Source organism: Penaeus japonicus, unplaced genomic scaffold (assembly GCF_977035675.1).
Source record: "Penaeus japonicus unplaced genomic scaffold, GWHDUDI00000001_assembly GWHDUDI00000033, whole genome shotgun sequence".
Classification (NCBI taxonomy): domain Eukaryota; kingdom Metazoa; phylum Arthropoda; class Malacostraca; order Decapoda; family Penaeidae; genus Penaeus; species Penaeus japonicus.
Window position 1 is genome coordinate 6,718,062 of NW_028234435.1, and position 27,500 is coordinate 6,745,561.

Genomic DNA, 27,500 nt, shown 5'->3' on the forward strand with positions numbered 1-27,500 from the left:
AGTAGGGTTAACTACAGGTAAATTTGAGTTTAAATTAAATTGCCAAGACTCCCCAGAGGGAACTTACCTGCCCGCGTAACCATCGATTTATGGAGATTTCAAAGTTTTGTTTAATAAGTGGAGGGGAGAGAGAGAGAGAGAGAGAGAGAGAGAGAGAGAGAGAGAGAGAGAGAGAGAGAGAGAGAGAGAGAGAGAGAGAGAGAGAGAGAGAGGAGGGGGATGGAGAGTGGATATAGTGAAGTCGGCTTGGAGTGAAGATCAAGCCAACAATACACGCACGCCTAAACAAAGCTGTGCCCAAGTTTTTGATCAATCATTGATCTACGGCACGTCGATGCGGTCTGATCTGATACGGTTGGCAGCCTGTTAGCTTTTCCTTTTCTTCCTCTCGTTCCATCCTCATTGTTTGCGCGCAAGGTTTCCTCCGCTTGCAGTGTGGGACAGCGGAGGCCGAGGCGAGAGAAAAACGAAGACCGTGTACGTATGAAGTGAGGCAATAGTCGACTGTAGAGGGAGGGCGGGGAGCTGCCGGTGCGGATGGTGGTGTAGAGGTTAAGGGGGGAGAGAGAGAGAGAGTGAGAGAGAGAGAGAGGGCGCGAGGGGAGAGGAAGGGAGGGCGGGAAGGGGATAGGATGGGAGGGGAGAGGGGAGGTGGAGCATATAGCTGTGTGAGTGTTATTGATTCCTGGGGGTGGGGTGGGAGAGGGGAGGGGGTGACTGCGAGCGCGAGCATCACTGGCTCGTGTTCCTCTCTTCTCTCCCCTCCTCTGCCCTTCTCTCCTTTCCTCTCCTTTCCTCTCCTCTCATTTCTCTCGCATCTCGATTCTTCTGATATCAATCCTTAACTTGACCTTTTCTTTCTGTTATCACATGAAGAAGTTGCCTATTCACACTTGACTAGTATACTATTTTCTAGATAACATGGGGATAGAGAGAAAGAGAGAGAAGGACGGAAGAGAGGGGAGGTTCTCATGGCGACCTTCCTCTCATGTGTAGATGGTCATGCATACACAAGTGCCAGGCCGTCCATCAGGGCCGTTGGCATGAAGTTATCCGTTCATTGTTTAGGTTGTTGGTTAATGACGGTTGGTGTTAGTCGATGGCTGTGTTTGCGCGCCGGAGTTTTAGCTAAGCCGGTCACTCGTGCATTGTTTGTCTTGTCAGCTAATCATCAAGTTGCTTAGTAACACTGCGGTATTTCGTCGTGTTACTTTTTTCTGTTGGTCCCTAGACTCGTGGCCCCTGGATTAAAGCGCCTGAGACGTGGCGGAGATAGGCTGATGGGTCGGTGTCAGATACTGTGTCCCAGAACAGGCCAAGTGTGCAGAACATGTTTGGGTTGGCAGGTAAGCAGAGTCATCTGCCAGAGGTGCGTTTGTTTGGGAAGATAAGGAGGTAAGTGTCGAGATGGTGTTTAGAAAAGCTTCTGGTGTCGGGTAGGAATTAGCTGGTCTTGCTTCCGGTGCGATAGAGGTGGACGGGATTCATTTCGCAGATCAGCGAAAACTTGTATTTTATAGGCATTGATTTCTTGTTATTAAAAGTTGTTTCTTGAAGTATCGAATGTGTCTAGAAAAATAAGAAAATTGTGATGGCGCAAATCCTCACATGAAAATTGGATGCGAAGAATAGTATTAAGAAGTACATTAAAAGAGAGACAAATATAGAGCCAGGAAGGGGAGAGAGAGACGCGGAGGACATTAAGGTGTGATTAGTGTGTCCATGGTGTCATAGTGTTGCCTCTGGCGGCGTCGGAGTCAGGTAATCGGCGTTTAGACACCAGTAATCAGGACATGGCTCTGTAATGCACACGTTGTGGCGTCAGCCTAACAGCGACCTTTCTTTCGAGGAGAGCGGGCGTAGGTGCTGGGGCGCGCTTGTCTGTTTCTATGTCTGCGTCTGTATGTACATGTGTGCATGGGCCTAAGGGCACTGGCGAGAACGTGGGGCTTCGTACTTCGGGAGGCTGTTAGTAACGGATGTTCTTGTCCTCCCGCTCCCTTGCCTCATCTCCTGCGTCATCTCCCCTCTCCTCCCCTGCGGAGCATCCCACAAGCGCTAGGACGCGAGTTGTGTGTTTGAGTAGATGGTGGCTCCTCTGTCTATCTATCCCCTCGCTCTTCCTGTTTCTGTATGGATGCACATCTCTGTCTATCTCTCTGCATCTATACATCTATACCCTTCTTTATCAGCATCGTCCTCTCTTCTCTTCTCCTCTGCCCTGGCATCTTCCTCCGTTCCCCCTGCATGCACTAAAGTCCAGCGTGTTGGACGTGGTAGGGAGGCGGTACGGGTCGATATTCCCTTCCTTCTCTCCCTCTCCTCCTCCTCCTCCTCCTCCTCTCCTCTCTCTCCTCTTCCACCACCACCACCACCACCTTCCTCACACACATACACACACACTTCACCCCTCGCACCCTTCATATGGGGACACGTGGCGTGGGTGACTACTAACACGGTATCGACCAAGCTGTCTGAGGTCCTTCCCTGTCCGCGTCTGGGGAGGAAAAAACATCTTTGTTCTAGTTTGATTCTGGGATAATGGTGTAGAGGGAGGGTCGGCGAGGGTCAGGTCTGATGGGAGGGGCGGGGGGAGGGAGGGGGGAGGGGGCGACATATGGGACAGATGGAGGGGGCTTATAATAATCGCGGGGACTGCGTGCTCCAGGGTAACGTTCTTGCTAACGTTTTTTGTTTGTTTGCTTTTTTTTTGTAACGGATCCATTTAAAGAGAAGGCGGTGACTTGGTCGTCGATATCAGCTATAGTGAGACCAGTTTATAGGTACACAGAGAGATGCTATCTATCTATCTATCTATGTATATGTATATATATATATATATATATATATATATATATATATATATATGAGTGTGTGTGTGTGTGTGTGTGTATGTATGTGTGTATGTATGTATATGTGTATGTATATATATATATAAATATATATATATATATATATATATATATATATATATATATATATATATATATATATATATACATATACATATGCATATGCATATACATATACATATACATATACATATACATATACATATACATAAACACATACATATACACATACATATATATATATATATATATATATATATATATATATATATATACATATTTATACATATACATATACATATGCATATGCATATACATATACATATACATATACATATATATATATATATATATATATATATATATATATATATATATATATACACACACACACATATACATATATACATAAACACACACACACACTCTCTCTCTCTCTCTCTCTCTCTCTCTCTCTCTCTCTCTCTCTCTCTCTCTCTCTCTCTCTCTCTCTCTCTCTCTCTCTCTCTCTCTCTCTCGCTCTCTCTCGCTCTCTGGCTCTCACTCTTACTCTTAATAAAACTCTCACTCTCGTTCTCACTCTCTCTCCGTGAGCATGTTAGTCAGAAGTAGAGGTGAGAGTGCAGTTGCGCTGCAAGGAAAGGGAGAAAGAGGGAAGGGGCAGGGTAATTGTGGCGAAACGACGCACGACTTGGTTAGTAATGGGACTTTCGTTTATCGTCGTGAAGCCTTGATAACATTGCTAACCCCCCACAACCCACCCTCCATCCCCGGACCCCCAACGCCCCCTTGTTTGGGATCTTCTATACCCTAAACCCCCCTCCCTCCTACCCAACCCCAGCCCTCCTCACAACTCGGGTCTCTGTGGGTCATTAAATATTTACATCCATCCAGGCTTCGCTATTGCTTACATATTTTTTTGTTGTATTAATTAATGACATGAAATATTATGCAGTTGAATAGTGTAGGATGTTTATGGATCAATACTGCGTTTTTTTATGTTTTATAGTATTTTAAAGTTCAAGTTGCCCGCTCGCTTCGCATGGCTGGCGACTCGAATCTGTTCGTAGTTCGTTCGTGTGTTCGTTCGCCTCCTTCGGCGAGGAAAGAGGAAAGAGGAAAGGCCTATTCACTTGCGAGGATGGACCCGAGGTGAGGTCGGAGATCTGCAGGGAGGAAACTTTGCGGGCTTTGTCATGTTCAGTTTGTCTTCGAGCTTGTTCACTTGGGCGCTGTTCAGTATGGCGTTCCCGCGAATTAGGGGGGCACGGGGTGGAGGGTGGGGTGGGTGGGATTTGTACGTCAGAGGCTTTTCCATTTCTGCGCGATTATTATGAGACCGGAAAAGACTACAGGAGTTAATATTCTTCCCATTTGCATTTTTAAATGATATATGCTTTTATGCTAAGGAAGCATGAAGACTACCGTCTAGAAATGAACACCGTAACTGCCGCCCATTTAAAATCTTCCCCGAGCCTCTTTTGGCTTAGAGCCCCCCCCCCCCTCCCGTTCCCTTTCCCGAATCTATGCCGCGTTCAGGGCTGAGAGGACGCCAAGAATCAGCGGTGTCTGAAGCGTTGAGGACCACGCGGCCGCCAGGAGGGAGAGGGAGAGGGAGAGCGAGGGGATAGAAAGAGAGGGAAAGAGAGAGAGCGAGGGGAGGGGCTTAAAGGGGCAGGGGAGAGGAGTGGGGGCAGCATGGGCGGGAACGAGAAGTGATTAGTTAAGCTAGTAGATCAAGTGTTAGTCGAGTGCGTCGCGTCCCATTCGCTCACCTCGCTTTACTGACTCATAAGAGAGGGAGAGGAAGAGGGAGGGAAGCGGTGTCGGTGACGAGGTGAGGCGGCGGCGGCAGCGGCGGCAGCGGCGGCGGCCGGGCCGGTGGCATCGGGCTGTACCGCCTCGCCTTCTGCACCAGTTTCCTCACATTGTCTCTCTCTTTTTGAACAGCTGAGACTATTTTTACCGGGATTGTCCACATTCCGACACGACTCACTCTCTCTCTCTCTCTCTCTCTCTCTCTCTCTCTCTCTCTCTCTCTCTCTCTCTCTCTCTCTCTCTCTCTCTCTCTCTCTCTCTCTTTCTCTTTCTCTCTTTCTCTTTCTCTGTCTCTCTTTCTATTTCTATTTCTCTCTTGTGTAATGCTGTTCCTACTCCCCCTTACTGTACATTTCTTTTTTCTCAATCTTTCTCCCGCTTCTCCCCATCGATCCCCTCTTTTCCGATCTAACGCTCTTCCTCTTTCCTTTCTTTTATCATCAACGGATTACCGGCCTTATAAAAAGAATGGAAATGTGGTCGGTTAAGGAGGAGGCAAGAGAGGGGTGGGAGTGGGTCGTCAAACACCCATTTACTCGCAGGGCGCCTTGTCAACACCAATTAGCGTCACGACCCTTATTGTTCTCGACCCTCTCTTGATCCTTACTCCTGCTGCTGCTGCCTAAACCGCCTCTCTCTCTCTCTCTCTCTCTCTCTCTCTCTCTCTCTCTCTCTCTCTCTCTCTCTCTCTCTCTCTCTCTCTCTCTCTCTCTCTCTCTCTCTCTCTCTCTCTCTCTCTCTCCCTCCTCTCCTCTCTCTCTCTCCCTCTCTCTCTCCCTCTCTCTCTCCCTCTCTCTCTCTCTCTCCCTCCCTCCCTCCCTCCCTCCCTCCCTCCCCTCTTCCCTCCCTCCTTTATTTCCCTTTCTACACCCCTATTTTCCTCCTCTGTGCCCCTCCTCCTCCTTCTCTTGTTTCACGCTCTTCTTATTCCCACTTCACTTCCTTATTTCTATTTCTCTTCTCCTCTCGGCCGTATCTTGTATGTGACAACACGCCCTATATTATTGACAGCTAGCCAACTATTTCGCCTCGTTGGGGCAACAGCGACTTCTTGGCCCTTTCTCGATTATTTGATTTGTTTGTCATTAGTCTTTCACCTGTTTCCTTTCATCCCTTCCTCTGATTTTCTATTTTTGCTGTCCTTTGCCCCCTCGCGCGATCAACGACGACATCGGGACCAGGCCTCATATACTCTGAATTTCCGCTTTCGTCTCTTCATCTCTCTCTGGTCACCTTCGCTCGGCTCTCTCCCTCTTCCTCTTCCGGAATCTGACAACTACCTGTCCCTCCCTGCGACGCGTGTGACACTTCTTCGGCTTAGTCCACACTCTAACCTTCTTTGGATATCATTTTTATATACTTCTATCTATCTGTCTATCTATATATCTGTCTAGCATCTTATCCACCTATCGAACGCTTTGATACATTGCAATTACAGTGATAGTGCTAGTGATAAAATGGGCAGGCGCGTGTACGGGCGTGACAGCCAGTAGCCCAGGTAGGACAGGCAGGCAGACAGTCAGGCTCCACGGAGCAAAATTAGCCGCGAGGGCAGCACCGTCCGGGGAAACAATTGTGGCCAGCAGCGGCCGTGGTCGACATTCCTCTCGTGTTGGCCCCTCTTTCCCCTCCCTCCCTCCCTCCTCGTAGCAGCCCCCTGGTTTTGCCCTCTCTCTGTTTGCCATGTTCTCGAAGTGCGTCTTTTTTCGAACGGCGCTGCCCGGTCTCACTGATACTATTCGGTCTCATTTAACTTCCTTGCACGTGTCGTTTCTCTCGGTCAAATTCTGGTCGTTCGTAGTTTTATTTTTGCCCCGGTATCCGTTTTAATATTTCTGACCAAAGTAGAAATTATCGCAATACCCTCTTCCCTTTTACAGCCCACTTCCATTTCATCTTTCCTTTCCACTTCCTCCCCTCCTTCCATCCTCAGCTACACGTTCTCGTTAACATTCCCATCTTTCGTCGTGACCTTCGCCCTGACCGGATCGGTCCTCTCTCCCCCTTGAGCGGCCCGACCGACCCCACAAGACCTCTATCTAAGAGGGATGAACTTTTCGATCCCCCCTCGCCTTTCGTCCCGTCGTGTTTGCCACCTCTCCCCGAGTCACGTAACTCTCCGCTCTTCCCTCCTCAAGCGCCCTCCCTCGCCGCTCATTTCGGAGCGCCTCCAAGGTCTGCAGACGTCACATGTACGAGCTATCGTATGATGATGTATGCACCCTATCATGCCGTCCCATCTGGCCCTCCCTTATTTATGTGTATGTGACTCCGAATTAGATCATGCTTTTTTATCGCCCCGTAGAATCTGAGATTGATACGTTCCTTATATGCGCTTCTGCTTATTATGTAAACATTTTCTTGTTTATCGGATATACTAAATTTAGTCTGGTTTAAGAATCCACGTCGTTGTATTTCAAAGAACTCCGTCCAAAACCCACCACAGTATATGGTCGCAAGATAAGATGCATAAGAATTTTATTTCATCTTAAACGTAAGAAATGGGTTGGAATAGATATATATTTCCATTATCTACACACATAAGTAGATAACTTCCTTTTCAAATCGCCATCAGAGAAACTGTCTTCTGGTATTGTTATTTCTGTTATCTAAACTCTGGCGCTGTCACTCCAACACAGCAGGTACAGTTGGACCGCCGTGTACTCTTGGAGCTCCTCACTAGTGGGGTAATAGAGTGTCTGTTTGTTTGACGAACTGCCGCTGTTGGGTAAACATCGGCAGGGGAGAGGGAGGGGGTGGGCGGTGCGGGTGCAGATGGAGAGGGAGGTGTGGGTCTCTCGGGGGTGATTGATGGTTCTTAGCAAGATACATACACCCCCCCCCCCTCTCTCTCTCTTTTACACACGCATTCTCTCTCTCTCTCTCTCTCTCTCTCTCTCTCTCTCTCTCTCTCTCTCTCTCTCTCTCTCTCTCTCTCTCTCTCTCTCTCTCTCTCTCTCTCTCTTTCTTTCTTTCTTTAATCCCTTTCCCTTCCCCCACTTATATCTCTCTTCCCCCCCCCCCCTTTGAATTATGCACTTGGATGTGCGTGAGTGCATACTCCGAATCATTGAAAGTTCTCTAAAAAAAAAGTTTCCGCTTTTTATAGTAACTCGGAGTTTCGTAACTTTCAGACAGTTCCTTTTCTTTAACTTCCTATACACGCACGCACACCATATATACCTATTTATATGAATATGTACTTATATATATATATATATATATATATATATATATATATATATATATATATATATATATATATAAATATAATATATAATATATATATATAATATTATAATATATATATATATATATATATATATATTATGATATATATATAAAATATATAATATATATAATATAATATATAATTATATAATATATATATATATAAATATATATATATATATATATATATATATATATATGATTAGATATACACGTACGTACGTGCGTGCATGCGCGCGCATGTGTCTATATATGTATGTATGTATGTATCCATACATACATACATGCATATGCATGCGACTTCTTTTTGAGCATTCGCAAGAGGTAGCACAACTTTAAAATGGCCATAAAAATGAAATATCGTTGGGGATTAAAAGAATACTTGTGGATTTATATTGTAAAAAGTTTGGGGGGCTTTTGGTTAAATTTATATTTTCCGTTATTGTGACGTTTTTCCCCTGAAACGAGAATAATTGAAAGAGTAGATTTCACATTTTATCTTCTGGATGGCTTATAAATCTCGCTTCAACGTGCTTCTTTCTCAACCCCCATCTGCCCCCCCCCCCCCCATTCCCGCAACACGACGGTATCAGTGCAAGAGAGTATTAAGCTTTTTTTACGAATACAAATGAAGCAATTTCCGTATGTGAACCACCGTCGCTCCCTCCCCGTTAGTTATAAGGTGGGTAGGGGCGGGTGTAGGGAGGGAGGGAAGGTGGGTGGGTTGAGGGAAGTGTTTTACTGAGGGGAAATGGGTTTATATCTTTATCGTCGTGGCAGAGGTGATAACTTAACGCGTCTTTGGGCTTGTCTTTTTCGATTTCATTTCCTCGCGGGGAGAAGCCGTCACCCGCACCCCCTTCTACCTGTCTTCTTTAGTTTTCTTTATGTTTAATGAATCTATGTATCCGTCTTTGGTGAAGTTGATCATGAAAATAACATGTTCAGTTAATATAGAACTTGGCCTGCCTGTGGCAAATCGAGGAAAACGTTACACCATTATTTTACAGTTTGCTTTTAACCAATGTCTGTCCGACAGTGCTGCCATCTATCGCCCCGCGTGTTAACTAGCATTCCCATGCTACCATCTCCCTCCCTTGCGGCATCCATGCAATGCCAGCATCGCACGAAACCGCTTGGCCGTATGGTTGTGTGGGTAATATGGTGGTCGTGATGACGGTAGCAGACCGCGAGGCCTGGCCGGCGCTCTCGACTCCCCCTCCCCTGCCCAGGAGCGCCTCCCTCAGGAAATCTAGTGATTGCTGTGTTCAGGCGGGGCTGACCCGGTCCACCGGGAGGGTTCCGTGCCACTGAACCAGGCAAAGGGGGAAGAGGGAACTTGCAGTGATAATAGGGCCCGGATCGGGCCTATGGTGTTGGACCGGCGCCCACACTCAGGTGTAATTGCCAGTGCCACTTCCGTGTAACAAGTCTTTTTGCATATGGAATGTTATATCTTAGGCCTCCTAGTGGCCATAGCGGTCTTCTGGAAAATTCTCCCCGAAGCTTTTCATTCGCCAGGCCTTAATCACTTGTACCTGTGCAGGATTAATGGGTGAAGGCCGCGGCAGGGTACCCTATAATAGCGAGCCTGGAAAGGGTGGGATGCAGGCGGAGCGGCCTGGGAATAAACCAGGGAAGCTGGCTTATTCGCGGAGTGGCAGGTGAAGCTGGCCAGGCTCACCTAGCGTCGCCGGGAGATGGGGAAGGAGGAAGGGAAGGGCGCAAGCCGACGCTTCCTTGCGGCCTGTTAAGAGGTCCTGAGAATGGAGAAGCGAGAGAAGGACAGAGACTGCATGGGGAGATGGCAAGGGCTCGGCGGAGGGCGAGGGGAGGCGAAAGAGTGGGATGGAAAGGGCGAGGGAAAAGGAGGGGAGGCGAAGGGTACGGCGATCAATCTGGGTCGGGGAGTCTAGGTCCTCCCCGGAACCAATTAAAAAGACGCCGACCTCCCAGCCAGCCCTGAGGACACTCCGGCCGCCCGAGTGGAGCGCCGACGGCCTGAAGGAGGCTGGAGTGCCACACCACGCTCCGTCGTGCACTCCACAGACCTGAGGCAGAGGTGGCGAAGGCGAAGGCGAGATGGCGTTGTGTGAGATGAGATCACGCTCCGAGAGGGATGTGGAAGCAGGGGCAAGCAGACATGAGGCAGGCAGGCAGGCAGGGCGGCCCCCGAGCAGGAGATGCGAGTTCGGAAGGGCCCCGTGGTCGATGTACAGGGACCAGGAAAGGGCCGCGAGCTTAAAGGAATATGAGTGGAGGTTGGGGGATAGGAGGGGAAGGGGGAGGGGGAGATGAGGGGCGAGGGTCAGCGGGGAAGCTGGAGGAAGTTGGTAGTGTGAGTGACGGGGAGGGGAGAGGGGGAGGGGTAGAGGGGAGGAAGAGGATGTCCGCAGAGAACGAGGAGTGGAAGCTTGGCAGAGGGGGAGAGGCAGAGAGGAGATGAGAGAAGGAAGAAGAGAGAAACGGAAGAGGGCGAGGCCAGGGGAGCTTCAGCGCTGCCACGGAAGGTTTGAACTCTGTGGCAGATGAGGTACTGGGAGAAGATGGCGATAATTAAATGAAAAATGAGAGAATGCAATAATGCAGAATTTGCAGTTTACACGAAGAGAAGGAGGAGAGTTTATAGCCACTGGATCAATGTAACAGGGAATAGGGAACATGGGGTTGAGAGAGAGAGGGAGAGGGAGAGAGAGGGGGGGGTAGGAATGTGGTGAGTAAATGAAGGGATGTTAAGTGGGCAACAATGGTGGGAACCGGCAATATATGGACGAGTTGAGACCTCGTGGCTCACCCCTTCTCCCTTCATCTCTCTCTCTCTCTCTCTCTCTCTCTCTCTCTCTCTCTCTCTCTCTCTCTCTCTCTCTCTCTCTCTCTCTCTCTCTCTCTCTCTCTCTCTCTCTCTCTCTCTCTCCTTTCCCCTTTATTATTCTCTGTTCTCTCCCGTCGCCCTGTTTTCTGTTGGGCTTTGTAATATCACGGGATGGGAAAGTGGTTGCGGATATTAGTTCGTGGAAGAAGAGGGGAGAGGAGAAGCTTGGGTCAAGTAGAATTAGGTTCTGAGAGGGAGGAAGCCGAGGACGAGTAGACGCGCGCACAAGTCACGCGGCTAGTTTTAATGACATAGCCCGAGATGTTAATGTACGCGTCCTGACGGAGACTGAGGGATTAGGCGACAGTTTTGTGCAGGAATCTCATTGACTGAATTAGGTGTGTGTGTCGCTGATATTAATTGCGTGGTCTTTTTTACTGTTATGATTTATGAAGTGCTTTGCTTGTCCCCATCTGGTTTAACATGATATTCTGTCTCTTTTGTCTTCTCTTCTCTTCTCTTCTCTTCTCTTCTCTTCTCTTCTCCCCTCTCCTTCGCATACCTCCCCTCTTCCCTCCCCCTTACCTTCAACCTTCCGTCTTACTCTACCTAAATTGATGATTTATTTGTCTTTATTGCCATGTACCCGTACTCACCCTCCCCCTCTTTGCCAACATTAGTGATTCTACGAAGGGCCATTTCCCTGGTCCCTTTCAACTTTTGCCATAGTCTTCCTCCTTCGCTCGTTCTCTCATTTTCTTGGCAGTTAGACCGCCTTTTCCCACATACTTGTTACTGGTAATGGCTTCTGAATTTGTTCTTGTTGATTTATTTATATTCCTTATTGCTCGTTTTTTTACGTGATTGCCTGACTCTCTCTCTCTCTCTCTCTCTCTCTCTCTCTCTCTCTCTCTCTCTCTCTCTCTCTCTCTCTCTCTCTCTCTCTCTCTCTCTCTCTCTCTCTCTCTCTCTCTCTCTCTCTCTCTCTCTCTCTCTCTCTCCCTCCCTCCCTCCCTCCCTCCCTCCCTCCCTCCCTCCCCGTGCACCTCTCCCCTCTCCCTCTCCCCTGCGTCAGGTGGCGGCGGTGGTGGTGTATGTTATCGGAATGGTCCGGGAAGGCCTGCCACGCGCCCGTTACAAGTTGCAAGACGATAAGGACGGTGCTGCAAATTAGGCTGCCACTCCGCCTACGGAAAGCGGGGCCGGCGACGTAACAGCTGATAACGGTCTGATATCGAGTGTCACTTGGTGATAGGGTGGGGAGGGAGAGGGGGAGGGAAGGTGGTTAGACGAGCCCCTAAAGGCCCGCTACCCCCTACCCCCTCCCCCATGCTCCTGTCTGTGCGCGTTGTAGCTCATTTTCTCTTTCATTAACAGAAGTAATTACTGACTTTTACCTCCTCTTTAAAGGGCGGAATTGGCAAAAATTGGATTGTCATTTAGACTTAATGATACTTTGTTATTGGCTCTCCTCGTGGCGGGAAGGGGAGCGGGGAGGAGGGTAGGTCGAGGGCGGTGCGAGAAAGCGATATCAACCTTCCCAACGAACCTCTTGCGCGCGAGCTCGCCTCTTGTTGAGTGGTGGGTGGGGGAAGGAAAGAGAGAGAGAGAGAGAGAGAGAGAGAAAGAGAGGGAGAGAGTAAGCGCATCTGATATTACGCTCACCAGGCTTTCAAATGTTTTAAAAGAAGGGGCTTTTGTTTGTAGTGGAGTGGTTGTTTCGGGCCATTGTTGTGAGCGCTGGTTCCCAGACCCACGCTGCTGCTGCTGCCGGTCCGGCTCCAGCACCGGCGTCACAAGCCGCTCCGGGTCCCTAGCTCCCCGCCCGATGCTGTACCTCGAGAATGATCGGATGCTGAGTTCTTGCCGCTCACAGAGGCGGTCTGGTGAAGGAAAGACCTCGCTGAGGCTCATTCTCTCGGCGAGGAGTCCTTGGGCGCCTTGGGGCAGCTAGCATACCCACAGAGCTCGATTCTCTTAATGGCAGAGAATGGATGTGCTATACGGCAATTTTCTTTCCTCTGACTCCCGCTCTTTCTCCCTTCTGTTGTGTTTCCCTCTCCCTTTCCTTCTCTTCTTTCATACATGACCCTCTCCCCTCCCGGACCCTCCGCCCCTCAGCCATCTCTTTCTCTGGAGCTGAGCCCCGCTTTTTAATTATTAGTGCCAGCCCCCACTCGGCTACCCCTCCCCGGCCGCTCCTTATTACACCCCCTCTCCCCTCCCCTCTCTTGTCTTGGTTGTTCTCAATAGCATTTTTTATAATACGATGGAGCCCTCCCCTCCCCCTCCCCCCCGCGGCCGTTGTCCCAGGTCCCCTGAGGACTTTGGCGTGGGTCGTATGGGGATGGGGGGGGGGCAGAGGAGGAGGAGGATGTGGTGGAGGGAGAGGAAAGAGAAGAGGAAGGATCACCTGCATGATACGCTAGGGAGTAGGATGACGTGTGTGTATATTTTTTTTACATTTGTATATTTATTTAGCTATCCATACTCCTTAGTCTTTACCAACGCATTTTGTTATGAATTTCATATTTAGTTCATAATTTCCATAGAATCATTCGGTTCCGAGGTCAGCGTGCGTAACATAAAAAGGGAGAAGTGTACCTCCCAGTGTGGTAACTAGAACAACTGAAGTAAATTTTTGTCTAGTTCTGGGGTCTTTTTTTCTTTTTAACTAAGAAAATTTTCGTCAGAGACGACAACAGCCCCATTCTTTTTACTCAAAGTTCGAGTCACCTTCAGGTTCGTTCTGGCCTAGCTGTTCGTCTTTCCTCTCTTAAGCTCTTCAATCCCCCCCTCCCCCCACTCCCTCCACAATACCCTTCTCTACCGCAAGACACTTGGCAGAGGCCCTGGTGCGTTGCCTTGGGAGGAGGAGAGAAGAGCTGTAATGCTTTCATTCCATCGGCGTCTGGCCCCCTCGCCGCGGTGTCCCGCCGCCGCTAATGCTCCTCTCGCCATCTTGTTGTTTTTTGGCACTTAATCCCTTCAGGTCCTAATGCTGCTGTTGTCACTGTTGGAGCGCCTTAAGCCCCTCCAACTCTGACTCCGCCAGCTGCTGCCCCGGACCTCACTCCGCTGCTTCTCTCCTCGGAATTCGGGCGATGCGCCGGGAATATGTCGGGAGGCGTTCGCCCGCATGGCCTGCATAAACATTCTTGTAGGAGAGGGTGAAATGGCCGTCATGAAAGGCACGGCTTCGCGCCACGAGCGCCACGTTTTACGTGACAGCTGCGTCTGGCAATGAGAGGCCCAAGAAAGTAGGCTGGCAGGGACACGTATTGCAAGGAGGGCGCGATAGAAACCTTGGAATTATACGCATTAGTTGGCAGTACTTGTGATAATAGTGATTCATGGGAGCCAAAAGGAGTAAATTTTGGAGAGGGGAGAGAATGTTTCGTGAGAGCCAGAAGGAGTAGATTTTGGCAGAAAGGTTGGAGGAAGGATACTAGCTTGTGTAGCTGGCGCTCGGATGCGTAAATATAGATAACCAGGAGTCACACAGTGAGGAGGAAGCTCGTGTAAGCATATCCTTCGCGCAGAGCTTAAGTTACCACGAGTGAGGACGACTTGAAACGACCGAATCGGCCCCTACACGCGCGCTAGGCTGGGTTCGCGTTGGCATTTCCTCCCGGGGTGTAATGCCGTCGTAGGGGGGGGGAGAAGGGGAGAGACCTGACTAGGGCTTCCGCCTCTCCCCTTCCCCCTTTTCGACCCCATGTGTTGCCCTCTGACCATTTTACCTGACCTACCTTGAGTCCATGACCTGACATGATCTGAGTGGGACAGAGGGGGAAGGTGGGAGGACGCCTGCCACACCTGCAAGACCAGATGGTCCTCGCTCGCTTGGTCATCTCCCTCCTCGGCAGCTCCTTGATGGCGTCACAAGAGGAGAGAATGAACTTGGAAATACAGAAGACACAAAACGATGCAGCTTAGCCTTGTATGTGGAAGCAGCAGCAAGAGGAACGTGGTGAAGCCGTGTATCCCCCCAGGAGGGTCAGGGGGAGGGGGAGGGTCTGCCACGCTTGGGGGGCTTCAGTGCTCCCTTCCTTGGGCTTCGCACAGGGGACCAAGGGCTCCTGTGGGGCTTCGCGAGGCTCGCCGACACTAATTTAAGGGGCGGTTGTGTTACTGCCGGTCAACTGGTGCGAGGCCTACCCCGTCTGACAGGTAACCCGACCTACTCGGGAGTCCTTCGCGCCTTCCTCTTCCCGGTTCTCTGTCGCCCGTATTTCTCGGCGTTTGCTCCCATCCCGACTCTTGTTCTCGTTCCGTAATGCTTTTCTATCGCCGCTCCTGTTCCCGGACCATTTGCAAGGAAAAAGGCGAGGGAAGGGAACGGTACGGGGAAGGGAAGGGTTAGGCCCTGCCGACATTAATAGCAAGTCAAGAATGTCCAAAGTTTGTAAGTAATGGTTAGAGGAAAGTATCCGCGGATGACGTCACGGGCGTCTTTGTCGCCCTGTTACGGAGTGGTGTGTGAATATGAGAGAGAGCAAGAAAGAAAGAAATTAAGAGAGAGAGAGAAGAAGAAATAGAAATGGGGGGAGGGGGCGATTGCCAAGAGGATATTGAAGTGATTTTGGTCAGGAAAATCTTACAGGATGACCGAATAGTTCATGTCATACGTTTAGGAAAAGCTTTTAAAACAACGTTGTTATAAGTTTGCCATAATTTCGGCATCAATTAATGCAATGCGGGTTTGATTATAGCTTCACAAGTCCGAGGAGGGGAAGACAATCCCGATGAGGACAATAGTAGCATCCAGAAATCGCCAGGGAAATAAGAATCAGAATGGTAAAATTAGAACAGAGCTTTTTGTGAAGTATGCAGTCAGCGGCCGGTAGTTGCGGCGAGGGCTGGGTTGGAGCGGCAGAAATGCGAGATACGCCAACGACAATGGCTACCCTCGCTCCCCCCCACCCCACCCCCCATCCCCCATCCCCCATCCCCCACCCCCCACGCCCGGGAGCGTCTACTTCTCCACCTCATTTCTCGATTTATTTTTAGCCTTCACATTGGAGAGATGTGCGTCCCGCCGCGCGTGTGCTCGGCGGGCTCGGCCTCTTCCACTCCAGCGTCATTAATGGGAAATGTAATTAATCGATATTCATATCAATGGAAGCCGCAGTGGCGATCGAAGGAGAGAGACACGGCCCGATTGTTTGGGATATCGACCGGTGACAGTTTAAATTAGGATTTTATCTGATGCCTCCGTCCTGGCTTGGTAACGCTGCCGGGAGACAGGGAGGCTGGAGAGGCAGGGGAGAAGAGGGTGGCTATTGAAATCCTCCTCTTCCTCCTCCTCCTCCTTTCCCTCTTTCTCCTACTCTTGTCACCCCCTCAGGAAGGAGGAAACGGGAGGAAGGCGAGGGAACCCGAGAGGGGTGGCTAGGAGGAAGAAGGGGAGGGGGAGGGGGAGGGATAGGGACAACTGTGGGTGCTGACGCCGCCTTCATCTCTCCTTCCCCTCCTCCTCCACCTCCTCCTCCTCTCCCTCTCCCACTCCTCTTTTCTTCCACACGCCTCTTGACCATTATTTCCCTCCTTTTGTCATATGTCCCGCGTATGAGGCCCGCTCTCCACCTCTTGTTTCATACTGGAATTAGTGTTAGACACACCCGATTAACCGCCCTCCCTCAAGCAGGGGCCATTCTTCTCTAATAAATGATCCCCCGTATGTTTTCCTTATGTAGTTACTTGGATCCCATTAATTATACACGCACACACACACACACACACACACACACACACACACACATATATATATACACACGGAAACAAATACACAAACATTTTATTGTGAAATTTTGATATTTTATGTTTTATATTACCTTTTGCGCGCCCCCCTCCCCCCTTTTCCTTCTGATCGTTATTCCTTCGCTTCACTGTTAGTCCTTCTGGCGACAAGCTCCATCCCATTTTACACAGGGAATTGGAAGGAGAAGAATTGAATAAAATTGAGTTCCATGTCTCGGGAGAGCAATAAAACGGGGGAGAGAAGGATTACTCGGTTGCGGCAAGACGGATTGTGTATCGGGGATATCATCTAGTCGAAAAGCGGGGGGAAGAGGGGGGGTGGTAAAGGGGGCCAGGCTGGATTTAGGCGGACCACCTGAGTCTAAGCATAGGCCTATAAGCGCCTGCACACGCGCCCGCGCACCCGTGCTCGAGCTGCGACTCTCTTAAGTGATACTCGTGCTCGACGTGCCTTTCGAGAGTGAGAATTCGAGCGTAAAGGAGTGTCGCTCGAGAGTGAGTGTGTTGTCAAGAGTGCGTGTACGAGCATGAGGTATGTGTTACATGTATATATCTGCATCTCATTTGTGGCTGTGAGACGTGGAAGCGGTGGCGGGTGGCCCTCCACCGCCTGGAGGAGGAGCCGGCGCGTGCTGGAGTGCCTGCGAGTGAAACCCAAAGCTCCGGCCTTACCCTCATCTCCAAAGATTTCATCTCCTCCTTCTCTTTCCTCTTTCTCGCCGCCTGCTCTGTGAATCACATTCTCTCTCTCTCTCTCTTTCTCTTTCGTCCTTCCCTCCCTCCTTCCATCCTCTCCGTCCCCATCTCCCTCTCTCCTTCCCCTTCTTCACTTCCTCTGCCCTTGCTATTTCTCTGTCCTTCCCTTCCCTCCTCTCCGCCCCTTCACCTCCTCATGGCTCGAGAGCCCTTCATGAGCTCGTGGTTCTGCCGAGACGCGTGTGTCGGGGTCGTGGCCATATTTTGCGAGAATTTGCGAGGGAAAGCGGGCTTTTCTTGTGGATCCCCCATGCCAGTTTAGGGGCTCCGCGCTGGGCGCCACAACGATCGAAAATTTTCCGCGAATCGTCCATTCGCATTCAAAGTAAACGGCCGCGCTCATCCTTCAGTCCTCGTCCCAGCCACTGCCCGTCCGCGCACCTTTGCTTTCGCGTTTCCAAATGGCCTGCCCTCGGACGCCCCCTCTTCCTTCTCCTCCTCTTCTCTACCTCTTCTTTTTTCTCCTCCCCCTCCCAGCCCTTTGGTTGGGTTGACATTAGCTAAGCAACCTGGCCGACCCTGTTTCAACGACAGGGTCCGATAGAGTGCGTGCGTGGGGGGAGGAAGAGGGGGGGGGGCAGGTTATGAAACCAATCCCCACAAGAAGCCTTGGGGAAGAGGATGGCCGGGAGGAGATTGTTCATCAAGAAGATGCCGGTAGATTTATCACCTGGGGGAGATGGGCGGGGGGTTGGGAGCGAAAAGGGTGGGCTTGGGGGAGGGTGGGATATGAGGGTTCGGGGGTGTAGGAGGGTAGGAGGACATGGGAAAACGAGGAAAGGAGATGGAAAATTTGCCGTGATGCTACTTTGAGGAAACCGATCTTGTTTTGTTGATATTACCGCTTGAAGTGAAGTGGCATTGACCTTTTGCGGCGGGGAATGCGAAGGGAAATGAAGTAAATCCGATTTACGTGTCTGCATTTTTTATGGTTCACATTTTTCGTACAAGGACGCAGACATTTTTTTCTAAATATTACCCAGTGAGAGAGAGAGAGAGAGAGAGAGAGAGAGAGAGAGAGAGAGAGAGAGAGAGAGAGAGAGAGAGAGAGAGAGAGAGAGAGAGAAAATATCAATAACACTCGAGTTGTGTTGGAGGGGCAGAGGGTGAGGGAGGTGAAGGGGTGGGTGGATTGGATTGTTGGGGGGGGGGGCTAGGGGGGCTAGAGAACAGTATCCAAAAATTCAGTTCTCATGTTCTCTGAAATATTTAAACTTGGCGACTGTGTTTGCTGTGCATGTTTGCTGCTGCATGTACAGTTGGGAGAGGAGGAGGAGGAGGAGGAGGAGGAGGAATGTTACGGCTGCTATTGGGAGTCGGATGACAGAAAAAGAGTAAAAACTAAAATAACACAAATGCAGGGAGTCGTGCATGTACTGTTGCCTCCCACCGAGAAAGCAAAGTCATTCTTCGGTGCAAAATATTTACGTGATTTTTTTCTGTGTTCCAGGAAGTGGGCAGTATCATCGGCAAGAAAGGAGAGATTGTTAAGCGGTTCAGAGAAGAAGTAAGTGTCATTGCCATGTAAAAGTATGTCTGCTCGTGTGCCGTTGTCTTTTATGTTGATAGATAGATATCTGTGTGTGTATATATATATATATATATATATATATATATATATATATATATACATATATACACATATACACATATACACATATACACACATATATATATATATATATACACATATACACACACACACACACACAGAGACATATATATATATAGATATATATATATATATATATATATATATATATATATGGATATATATATACATATATACATATACACATATACATATACATATACATATATATATACATATATACACATACACACACATACACACATACACATACACACACACAATATACACACACATATATATATAATATTATATATATATATATATATATATATATATAATATAATATATATACATATACATATACATATATATACATGTATACATATACATATATATATACACACATACATATATATATATATATATATATATACATACATATATATATATATATATATATATATATATACATATATATATATATATACACATATATATATGTATATATATACACATACATATATGTATATATATATATATATATACTATTTATATTATATATATATATAATAATATATACATATATTATAATATATAATAATGTATATATATACACATACATATATGTATATTTATGTATATATTTATTTATATTTTTTATGTATGTATGTATGTTTGTATGTAAGTATGTAAGTATGTATGTATGTATTTTTATGTGCGTGCACTTGTGAACTTGTATATATGATAATGCATTATACATTACATATGTTATAAATTATACTATACAGACATAACAAGAAGAAAGAAGTATGTGGATGAGTGTGGATATGTCTAAGAATGGCTTCGAAGGTTGGCTTGTTTGTAGTATTTAAATGCTGTTTTTCTTTTGGTCTCGCAATGGGCCTTCATCCGGCTCGGCCCCATCCGAAATCGATATCCAAATTGATCTCCGGCCTCCCTCCCCCTATCCCAGTGGGGCGCTCCCCCGGCCTCCCTTCGTCCGCTTCCTTCCCGACGGCCTCCCTCGCCCTCCCTCGCCCTCCCCTTCATTGTGAAGGACGCCATCCGCGCCATCGGCGTGCCATGGGGACTCGGTCGCGTCCCCGTTATTATGGCACTTGGGGTCTGGCGGCACATCCCCGTTATCCCCGCAAGCCGGCCTAATGGAAGGTTAACATTTAAATTGACCATAAATGCGCTCCATGCCTGCAAACGCGGTCTTGAAGGATGGCGGGCGACGGGAATGGGGCCAGGGCCAGGGCCGGAGACGGCTGCAAGGGCTGCGGCTGTGCTCCCTACTGCCAAGGAGGGGAAAGAGGTGCTGCTGAGACAGCTCTGTGGTAGCGACAATGGAGCCTCATAGAATGCAGTTGCAGCGATGGAGACGCGCGAGATGCTTGCTGTGTGCTCTCGTCTCCGCGCGAGTACGTCCATCCCGCTGAATGTGGCGAGGCTGCAGGCAATTACGTGAGGCGGACGCACAGTTAGGCTGCAGAAGAGTTTGTGCCGTTTGGGCGTCAGAATGAAAGAAAGGACCGCTTCCCATTCTTCTGCAGCATGCGAGGAAGGGAGAGAGAAGCGAATCTCTGCCCTAATCCAGTCTAAAACTAGCATGAATAGATATTGCGCATTGACTCCCCATTGAGACCGAGATGTACCTAAAACTCCCAAAGCGAGGCGCAGGGAGCAGATGATCCAAGGCAAGGAGGGAGAGGAGATACAGAGCGAATATCAAGCTGTCATGCCGAAAAGCTCGCTCGAAGAGGATAAACGCCACCTTCCCTCCTGGATTTTCCTCTTTCTATTCTTATTTATCTTTCCTTTCTTCAACTCCGCTTTTCTTCTCTGTCTTTACCCTCTGTGTCGTGAAGCAATCCCGATCCCAGCCGCTACCAGCATCGCCATTTAAGCTGGCACTACACTTGTCAATCCTCCTTCAGGATTTCTCCTCCGCCTTGACCCTCGCCTCCTTCGCCCCGCTCTAACATCCCTCCTTACTCCTACTGCACCTCTCGTTATCCAGCTGTTATCTCCCACGAATTGTCGCCTCCTTCGCGCCACTCCTTTCTCTTCCTATCTCCTGTTTTTTTTTCCTTCTTTTCTCCCCTTCCGCTGTGTAAATCCTTCTGAAGGACGGCCGAAGATTTCGAGGTTGCGCGTCCTCTGAGCGAGAGGACTAACCTAACCTTTCCAGCCGCCGCCACTTGCACACCTGTAAATATTTTAGCGCCACTGGATCCAACACGGCCACCGCCCTTCTCTCTCTCTCTCTCTCTCTCTCTCTCTCTCTCTCTCTCTCTCTCTCTCTCTCTCTCTCTCTCTCTCTCTCTCTCTCTCTCCCTCTCTCTCTCTCTCTCCCTCTCCTTCTCTCTCTCCCTCTCTCTCTCTCTCCCCCCCCTCCTCCTCCTCCCTCCTCTCTCCTCCCCTCCCTGCCCTCTCTCTCTCTCCTCTCTCCCCTCTCCCCTCTCTCTCTCTCTATCTCTCTCTCTCTCTCTCTCTCTCTCTCTCTCTCTCTCTCTCTCTCTCTCTCTCTCTCTCTCTCTCTCTCTCTCTCTCTCTCTCTCTCTCTCTCTCTCTCCCCCTCCCCCCCCCTCCCCTCTCTCCCTCTCTCTCTCTCTTTCTCTTTCTCTTTCTCTCTCTTTTTTTTTCTCTTTTTTTTTTCTCTCTCTCTCTCTTTCTTTTTTTTCTCTCTCTCTCTCATTCTCTCAGTCTTACTCTCCTTTCTTCCTCTACCCCCCTTATTTTAGATTTGTTCTCGGTCTCTTTTCCATTATTCTCTTCTTCCTCGATGTCCTTCCTATCTCCGCATCTGACCAGCACTCCCGCGTCAGCAAGGACCCGCCGATGAGTGCCGTAATTAATTCTCCGCTTGTTGAGCATAAGTCGGTATTCGACTGCGGTGCGCTTTTATGTATCGTCGACTTTGCTCGACGCCGCCATCTGTATCGGCCGCCTCGACATTCTCCATTTGGGGGATACAAGTCGACATCGACGTTAAATTAGAGTCCATTTCCTCGTTTCCCTCGGCTCATTTTGTAGATTACGCTGCATGTCTGTTTTTATTGCTGTGCCGATACCTGTTCTTACTACAGGTAAACTCGTTTCCAGGTGGCGGCAGTTGATTGAGCCTCGTTAATCTGCCTAGCGCAGTTCTCCTATTTCCCACTCCATTCCCGTCCTTCCCCTCTACCCCCCCCCCCCACCACCCACCCCGGTTTGAGGAGGGACAAGGGCGGTGGAATTAAAGAACGCATGCGGCAACAGCGGTGTGCGAGGGTGCGGGGAGCGGACAGGGTGATGCTGTGGTCCACTCGCGGATATTTTCACTAAGTGGCGGGTTTGTTCAGTTCTGCGGTCGTTTTCTGAGTGGTGTCTGGTGGCAGACGGCAGAGGTGGCGTGGTTGTTCTGTGTGTGTGTTTGTGTTTGTTTGACTGGTTGTTTTTATGTATGTGTTTTTTTTGTGTGTGTTTGTCCATACTATCCTTATTATGTGATTTACTCTGTATGTTTTTGTTATTCATTGTAGAAAGTAGAAAGATATTTTCCACATCTAGTGCCCCATTACATCCCTCACTTAACCACACCACGTGGCGCATGCGCACTCAACTTACGTTTGCTTGTTTGTTTTCAGTCTGGCGCGAAGATCAACATCAGCGATGGCTCGTGCCCCGAGAGGATCGTCACCGTCACCGGTAACACTGACTCCATCTTCACAGCCTTCAAACTCATATGTGCCAAGTTCGAAGAGGTGAGTCTTATGGCTTTTCTCATTCCGTAAGTCGTCGTTGTTCCCGTCAGTTCATCTCGCTGGGGGCGGGGAGGAAAGGGAACCGCAAGCGAGGAAAAGGGAAGACGGACGACACCTCGAGGCAATGTCAACACATCGCAAATTCCGAGAGATGTTGCCTCGTCACGGCGGTGGTGCTTGTAGTTGTAGTCCGTGTCACCTTCACACTCGATTCCTGCGTCACGTCCGTCACGCGGCAGGGAGGTGGGAGAGGGCGGGCAAGGGGAGGGGGAGAAATTACGCGGTAAGGGTAGCATATTTTTTGTTACAATTATAAGTAATGTAACGACGTAAGCCATTTGATTAAAAGGGGCATTGGGTAAGGGGTGTGATTTAATCATGCACTCGGGCTGGTGTTTAGACAAGGATATACGTTAATGAAAGCCTAGGTTAAGAAGAGGGCCAGTGTAGTGAGGGCCTTTCTAGCGCCGAGTTTCTTTTGCCTCCTAACCTGCGAGCAAAGCACATTCGTTATTCTCACGAGAACCTTGGCTCAGACGCCCTTAGTTGACTAGGAAATATAGCTGAGGCAATCAGGCGAGCAGCGCCCTGGGAAACAATACAGCTCAAGGCAAGATTGTTCAAGGAAAGCAAAGCGAAGAGGCCGGTGCCGGAGGAGGGGAGGGAAGGGGCAGGATGGGAGAGGTACTGCTACGCCCCGCCCACACGGAAACGCCCATCCTGTCGCTCCGCCTCGTTCCTCTTCATTTTCTTGTTCGTCATCTGTTTTGTTTTTGTCCTTTTTCCTCGTCTTCGCTTCGGCATTTTCCGGCCTGTTTGCAAGTCTTTCTCCGGTCCTTTCAACCTCTTCCATTTATTCGTACGCATGGCCATTCATTCCTGCCTCTCCCCCTGCTCGTGTTTCCCCTTCCATCTCCCGTTCCTTTTCCTCTTTGCAGCGGTGGAAGTCGAGGGAGGATGGGGGGGGAGGGCGGAGGGTAGCTCATTATTAATGGACAGAGTGCAAACAGTGGAAGCCTCCGTGCCTACTTCTACCGCTTCTCTTCTCTCGCATTGCACTTCTCTCTTTTCACTTTGCTCTTTCGCTTTCTTTCTGGTTCCTGGCCGCTTGCACTTACCCCTATGAATGTACTTCCTTCTCTTCATCATACTGCTACTTCTTCTCCCTCCTCTTCCTCCTCCTCCTCCTCCGCCTCCTCCCCCCGCTACTGCTACCGCTCCTTTTCTTCCTCCTCCTCCTATTCCTCCACTGATGATGCCACCGCAAGCACAAGGTGGCGATTTACGGCGGCATTGCCCATGGCACCTCTATCTGCACTAATTCACCAGCAGACGTATCCCGACCCCTTTCTCAAAGCCAAGTGGCACTCGCCTTCGTCGTCGCGCCCCGCTTGAACACGTGAGCCCGACACACGTGTCCGTTTCGGCTTTGCTTTTGCACTGGGCTTAGGGGTGAAGGGAGAGGCTGTGACGTCACGGCGTTCGGTGGGTATCCCAGCTGCAGGTGGATGCGGCAGTTGCTTCCCGAAGTTTCTGTAGAGTGCCCCGTCCCTGTAACCAGAGGCATCCAGTGCCTGTATGCGTACTTCAGGTGCAGGAAGGCGATGTGACCGTACCCTGGTGGAGCGAGGCTTCGGCCAGCAGACGGGCGAGAGCAGAACCATCATTTATTTATCGTACCTAAACATCACTCTCAACTTTTGATACTCTGCCTCGCGCTCTGGTCCCCACCCCGTCCCCCTGCCCCTCCCTTCCCCCTGATCCTTCACCTACCGTTCCTCATTTCCCTGATGAAGGAGCACGAGACGAAAGGATAAAAGAGGAATGTTGCTCCGGTGCCTTCCTCGCGCGTACCGTGACCTCGCCCCGCCGACCCGGGAATCGCCAGCGCCGAGTAGGGGTGGGGGCGGGGGGGAGGAGGGGCGGAGAAGAGATGGCAGGTAACTTTAAAGAGGCTGGAGGGAGGCTGATAGCGCCCTCCCATGAATTTTAAATCGGGTCGAGACAAACAAGCGCCAAAGAGCGAGAGGAAGCGTAATTTTGAGAGGTAGTCTCTGGTAAACCATCTGCCCCCTCCCCACCTCTCATATTTACACTCAAGCGCGCGCACACGCTCTCCCACACACTGCCGCGCGCGCAGCTACACGCATACACCTATACACACGTACATACAAGTGCGCGCGCGCGCAAACACGTACACACGCAGACACGCTCAGCTACTAACATACACCTATACACACATACACACAAGCGCGCGCACACACACGCACACAAACACACATGCACACAAACACACACGCACAAACACACGCACAAGCATACAAACACACACACACACACACACACACACACACACACACACACACACACACACACACACACACACACACACACACACACACACACACACCTCTCTCTCTCTCTCTCTCTCTCTCTCTCTCTCTCTCTCTCTCTCTCTCTCTCTCTCTCTCTCTCTCTCTCTCTCTCTCTCTCTCTCTCCCCCTCTCCCTCTCCCTCTCCCCCTCTCCCCCTCTCCCTCTCCCTCTCCCTCTCCCTCTCCCTCTCCCTCCTTCCCGTGTATGTGTTTACACAGACTCTCCCAGGATTTCTCCGGGAAATTCATCCACGCCGGTGGAGGCATCGGATAGTACTTCCAGTTGCAATGGTTGCTGTGGTTGCCAAAGAGAGTCCCAGAGGCAGCGTGTGGCGGGGAGCGTGGGCAAGGGAAGGAAACGCGTGGTTTGACGTGGTAGCCTTCCGCGGCCTCCTCGTCGCCCTCCCGCCGGCGCTCTCCGATAGTGCTGAGTGTGAGAACCACGACTAGCGGAGGCTAGTTCCTGATATTGATGATAACGCACGCCTCCCGATCCCTTTGCCCTTCTCCGTCCCTATATCTCTCCCTCACCCTCCCTCCTCCCTCCCCTCCACTCTCCTCCTCTCTCCTCCTCTCTCCTCCTCTCTCCTCCTTTCCACTCACCTGAACAGATCTTCCACCTTCCCACTAGCCTTGTATCTCCTCTTTTTCCCAATAATCACGCCACCTTAGGACTTATTGGTTTTCGTGTCTGTACATTTTATATTACATGCTGCCAGTCTTCGTAATCCGTATGACTCGGCGACGCACGCCATTTATTTTCTCGCACAAGGATTCTTATTCTTGTTCTTCCACGCCCTCCGCCACGGAAGCCTCCCGCCCCACCGGCCTTCCGCCCTTTTGCTCCCTAATTAAAACCTTGTGCACAAGTCCGGACGAAGCCCCTGTACACAAACCCAGCGGTGATGAATATCATATAACCTAACAAGGTGTCTGAAAGGCAGCGTTGACTCGGCCCAAAATGGGCTTTGTGCAGACGCCGTGGGAGAGAGAGAGAGAGAGAGAGAGAGAGAGAGAGAGAGAGAGAGAGAGAGAGAGAGAGAGAGAGAGAGAGAGAGAGAGAATGTGTGTGTGTGTGTGTGTGTGAGTGTGAGAGAGAGTGTGAGTGTGAGATTGAGGGATAAGGAGGGAGGAAGGGGCGTTCGCGCGTATACGCCAGGATGCTTGTGATCGTGGATTCTTCTCACCTTTGTATTGCGTGTAAGAAGGGCAGATGGGGCGGAGCGCCTTCGAGAGCCCCGCTCCCATTGCAACTGGTGACGGCGGCAGCAGCGTTGTAAATTTGCCATTGGGCGGGAGGTAGCAGAGGCTTTCTGTGCCCGGCCAAGTGTTTGTTTACGCTCCTGCCTGCCTACCTGCTTGCCTGCCTGCTTGCTTCCTTTTCCCGCCGAGCCAACAAGGGAGGCGTAGGGTGAGGCTGCGGACGAGCCAACTCGCAAGATACTCGCTCTAGCTTTGTTCCTATCTTAGGTTGCGTTGTTTTCGATCATCGCCATTTCTTGAGGCCGCCGGAGTGTTGATATTTATCATCGGTTTTATTATTTATAAGATTATTATTACATTACTTTTATTGCATGTGTTCTTATTGTATTTATTGTTATTGTCATTATTAATGTAATTATTTTTAAGATTGTTAGTATTATTATTGATATTAAATGTTATTATTATGAGGATTATTATTATTATTGTCTGTCTAATTGATTTGTCCATTCTTATTATGACTTTAGAAGCAGTCGTAATTCCACTGTGCATGACTCCCCTCCCCGTGAGCCCTTGTAACGACCGCCCTTCCCCCCACAGTTCCTTGGTCAGATGTACCAGAACAACGGCAGCGCAGGAGGCGGCGGCGGCCAGCAGAGGCCCCCCATCACCCTGCGGCTGATCGTGCCCGCCTCGCAGTGCGGCTCGCTCATCGGCAAGGGCGGCTCCAAGATCAAGGAGATCCGCGAAGTGACCGGCGCCTCCATCCAGGTGGCGTCCGAAATGCTGCCCAACTCCACGGAGCGCGCCGTCACCGTGTCGGGCACGTCCGAGGCCATCACGCAGTGTATCTACAACATATGCTGCGTTATGCTAGAGGTAAGGCGGCCCCCTGGCGCTCCAGCGCGTTCGCGGCTGACGATCTCATGTTTCAATATCTGATATCAATGATGCAAGCTATCTCTTATATTGTTGTGCATAATACTTGTGGATTTACAGGTGATGGTATGTGTTGTATTGGCGTGGTCGATTCCATGTGCAGGCTGTAACCCTGATTTGTGCCGTTCTGTTTCAGTCCCCTCCCAAAGGCGCCACGATCCCTTACCGCCCCAAACCCCAGGTGGCCGGGGGTCCGGTGATCCTTGCCGGCGGCCAGGCCTATACTATCCAGGGTAATTATGCAGTGCCCTCAGCGCCCGATGTAAGTACCGTTCCCTTTGTTCCCCCACCACCACCTGGGGGGCCCCCCGGCCCCGGCCCCTTCATGGCGGCCCCCCTAAGCCCCCTCCTGGCCCCATGTCCCGTCTCCACGGCGCCCTCCCCAGGCCCCCCACACCACGGCGCCATCATG

General features: G+C 49.9%; 1 protein-coding gene across 8 annotated transcripts in view; it reads left to right on the top strand.

Moving 5' to 3' along the window:
* The window catches only part of mub (poly(rC)-binding protein mub), a 56,610-nt gene that overhangs the window by 11,487 nt on the left and 17,623 nt on the right, over positions 1 to 27,500 (top strand). For 5 of the 8 annotated variants that reach the window (XM_086556796.1, XM_086556799.1, XM_043022002.2 and 2 more), the window contains exons 3-6: positions 18,683 to 18,739; positions 22,459 to 22,575; positions 26,750 to 27,028; positions 27,225 to 27,500. The exon at positions 27,225 to 27,500 is cut by the window's right edge and continues 153 nt beyond it. In XM_086556796.1, coding sequence (XP_086412922.1) covers positions 18,683 to 18,739; positions 22,459 to 22,575; positions 26,750 to 27,028; positions 27,225 to 27,500 — 729 coding nt within the window. The remainder of the gene's footprint in view (positions 1 to 18,682; positions 18,740 to 22,458; positions 22,576 to 26,749; positions 27,029 to 27,224) is intronic. The other 3 variants (XM_086556802.1, XM_086556801.1, XM_086556797.1) reach the window with 1 other exon arrangement.